At 35.3% G+C, this 1,847-nt stretch overlaps 1 protein-coding gene across 1 annotated transcript; it reads left to right on the top strand.

Moving 5' to 3' along the window:
- Nucleotides 1-1,385, top strand: LOC100809459 (uncharacterized). Its single transcript, XM_006574578.3, has 3 exons — nt 1-118; nt 218-288; nt 558-1,385. Exons 1-3 carry the CDS (start codon nt 79-81, stop codon nt 1,179-1,181), a joined length of 735 nt encoding a protein of 244 aa, XP_006574641.2. The 5' UTR covers nt 1-78; the 3' UTR covers nt 1,182-1,385.
- Nucleotides 1,386-1,847: the final 462 nt, after the last annotated feature.

The following is a 1,847-nucleotide window of genomic DNA, read 5'->3' as shown; positions in this document are numbered from 1 at the left end:
TCAGCACTGTCCATTGCTGGCATATATAAATTTCACATATTTGATGCTGCTAGTGCAATTAAGCACCAACTATACAACATGGGTCATGAAGGAGAGTACCCCAGGGCAGATATCCTAGGTTCAGTTTATTAGACTCTATTCTAATCAAAATCTTTATTAATTTTCGTATTCCTCAAACCTTTGCTGACAAAATTATTAATGGGTTTTACTTATGCAGATTTATCAGCAGAGAATTGCCAAGATTTTTACAGCAGTACTTGGCTCAGTTCAACGCTGGACTCACAAAAGGTTGATCAACTTCTTTCTAGTTTCAAAAGTTGCACAATTAAATTTAACTCGAACTAAGATTTTAAATTGTGGTCGCTTGTTATTGTGAGAAATTGCAGACAAATGCAGGTTAATGTGATTATAACTGCGGTTGTCATCACTCTAAAATCCTTGAAGTTGTAGCTAAAATCGCTATTGCAAATCGTTTTTTAAGACCTTGACTTGAACATAAATATTTAGCATGATTTCTATTTTCTGATTATTCCATCTTTGATTTGAACTGCATGCAGGAGAAAACTGAAAACCGCAAAAGGGAGAGCGATTACGTGAAGAAGAAGAACTGTAACATCCTCGCAGTTCCGATTTCGGAAGAGGAGCTGAAGATACGAAGTGAGCTAGGAATGGAGATTGAAAGAGACTTAGAAGAAGAGATCAAGGAAGGTATTTACCACCTTGCTCTTCGGTTGCACCGGATTTACCAGGAGAGGAAGGAAAGAAGTACAAAAGAAGCATGTGAGCTTGACAATGATTACCAAGCTAGAGCAGTTTCTGAAGTGAACATAAGCATAAGAATGGAAGGAGCAACTAAAGTTGAAATTAAAGAAATCAACAAAGAAGAAGCTGAAAAGGGTTGTGCTTATTCACGGAATTCTAGGCCACAAAATGTGAAGGAAGTGAAGAAGGTTGATTGGGTGAAAACCCTGAGAGCAGGTTCAAGTCCTGTTTGTGCTAGAAGATCATCATGTGTCAGTTCAAAGAATAAGGATATAAAAAAGTTAGGCACTGATGACCCTAATGTTTTCTCCAACTGGAAAATTCATGGTGGGAGGGGAAAGAATGCAGGTTCCACCGGGCTAGTGAAACGGAATGCAAGTGTGGACAAGAAGATACTTCAATTGGTGTGGAAGGTTTGAAGATCTTTATAATTTGATTCGTGATTTCTATTTGGCTTTGTTTGCATAAACAATATTAGTATAGTTCGGAATGATTTTTACCTAATAACAAATGATGGAGAGAGAGAGGATTGAAGGCGTGAAAGTTGTTGTATTGAAATGAAGTTTCAAATTGATGTGATGATGTCTACATATTGAACTTAAATTGGATTCTTCCTTCTTGCATTCTTTGTTTAACTTCACTTAATTGCCTTGCTAAAATGGATCAATTTAATGGGATCAATCTAGAGTTTGGATAGTTTAAACGAGATTCTAGGTTCAAATTGTATAGGTGTTGTGGGTATCTATAATTCGGTTTAACACAAAAAACCGAACCGAATTGAAAAATGATTTGTCCAAACCGGGTGAACTGCTTTCTAAAATTCGAACCAAACTATATTATGAACCAATTGAATTTTTTTTGTGCTCTGAACTGAACCGTCTTATGCTTTGAACTAAACTTTACTTTTTTTAATTGAACTAATCTATTGTTTAATTATGAACTAGTTTTGTTACCGGCTAAAAAGTAGCTCATAAAATGGTTTTGCAAGGATTAGTTTTCTTAAAAGCTTTTGATTAAGTGTTTCCATTGTTTGCATGAGTATTTGCTAGACAATTTCTCATAATCCAACAATTATTACTTTTTAT

Source organism: Glycine max, chromosome 2 (assembly GCF_000004515.6).
Source record: "Glycine max cultivar Williams 82 chromosome 2, Glycine_max_v4.0, whole genome shotgun sequence".
Classification (NCBI taxonomy): domain Eukaryota; kingdom Viridiplantae; phylum Streptophyta; class Magnoliopsida; order Fabales; family Fabaceae; genus Glycine; species Glycine max.
Note: the sequence above shows the minus strand (reverse complement) of the source record. Positions and strands in the feature narration are given on the sequence as shown.

Bases quoted from the DNA above. Each gene is read 5' to 3' on its own strand.
- LOC100809459 (XM_006574578.3), top strand. From the start codon at position 79: ATGGGTCATGAAGGAGAGTACCCCAGGGCAGATATCCTAG. The intron at 119-217 runs GTTCAGTTTATT...TTACTTATGCAG, and splicing joins CCCCAGGGCAGATATCCTAG to ATTTATCAGCAGAGAATTGC. The intron at 289-557 runs GTTGATCAACTT...AACTGCATGCAG, and splicing joins CAACGCTGGACTCACAAAAG to GAGAAAACTGAAAACCGCAA.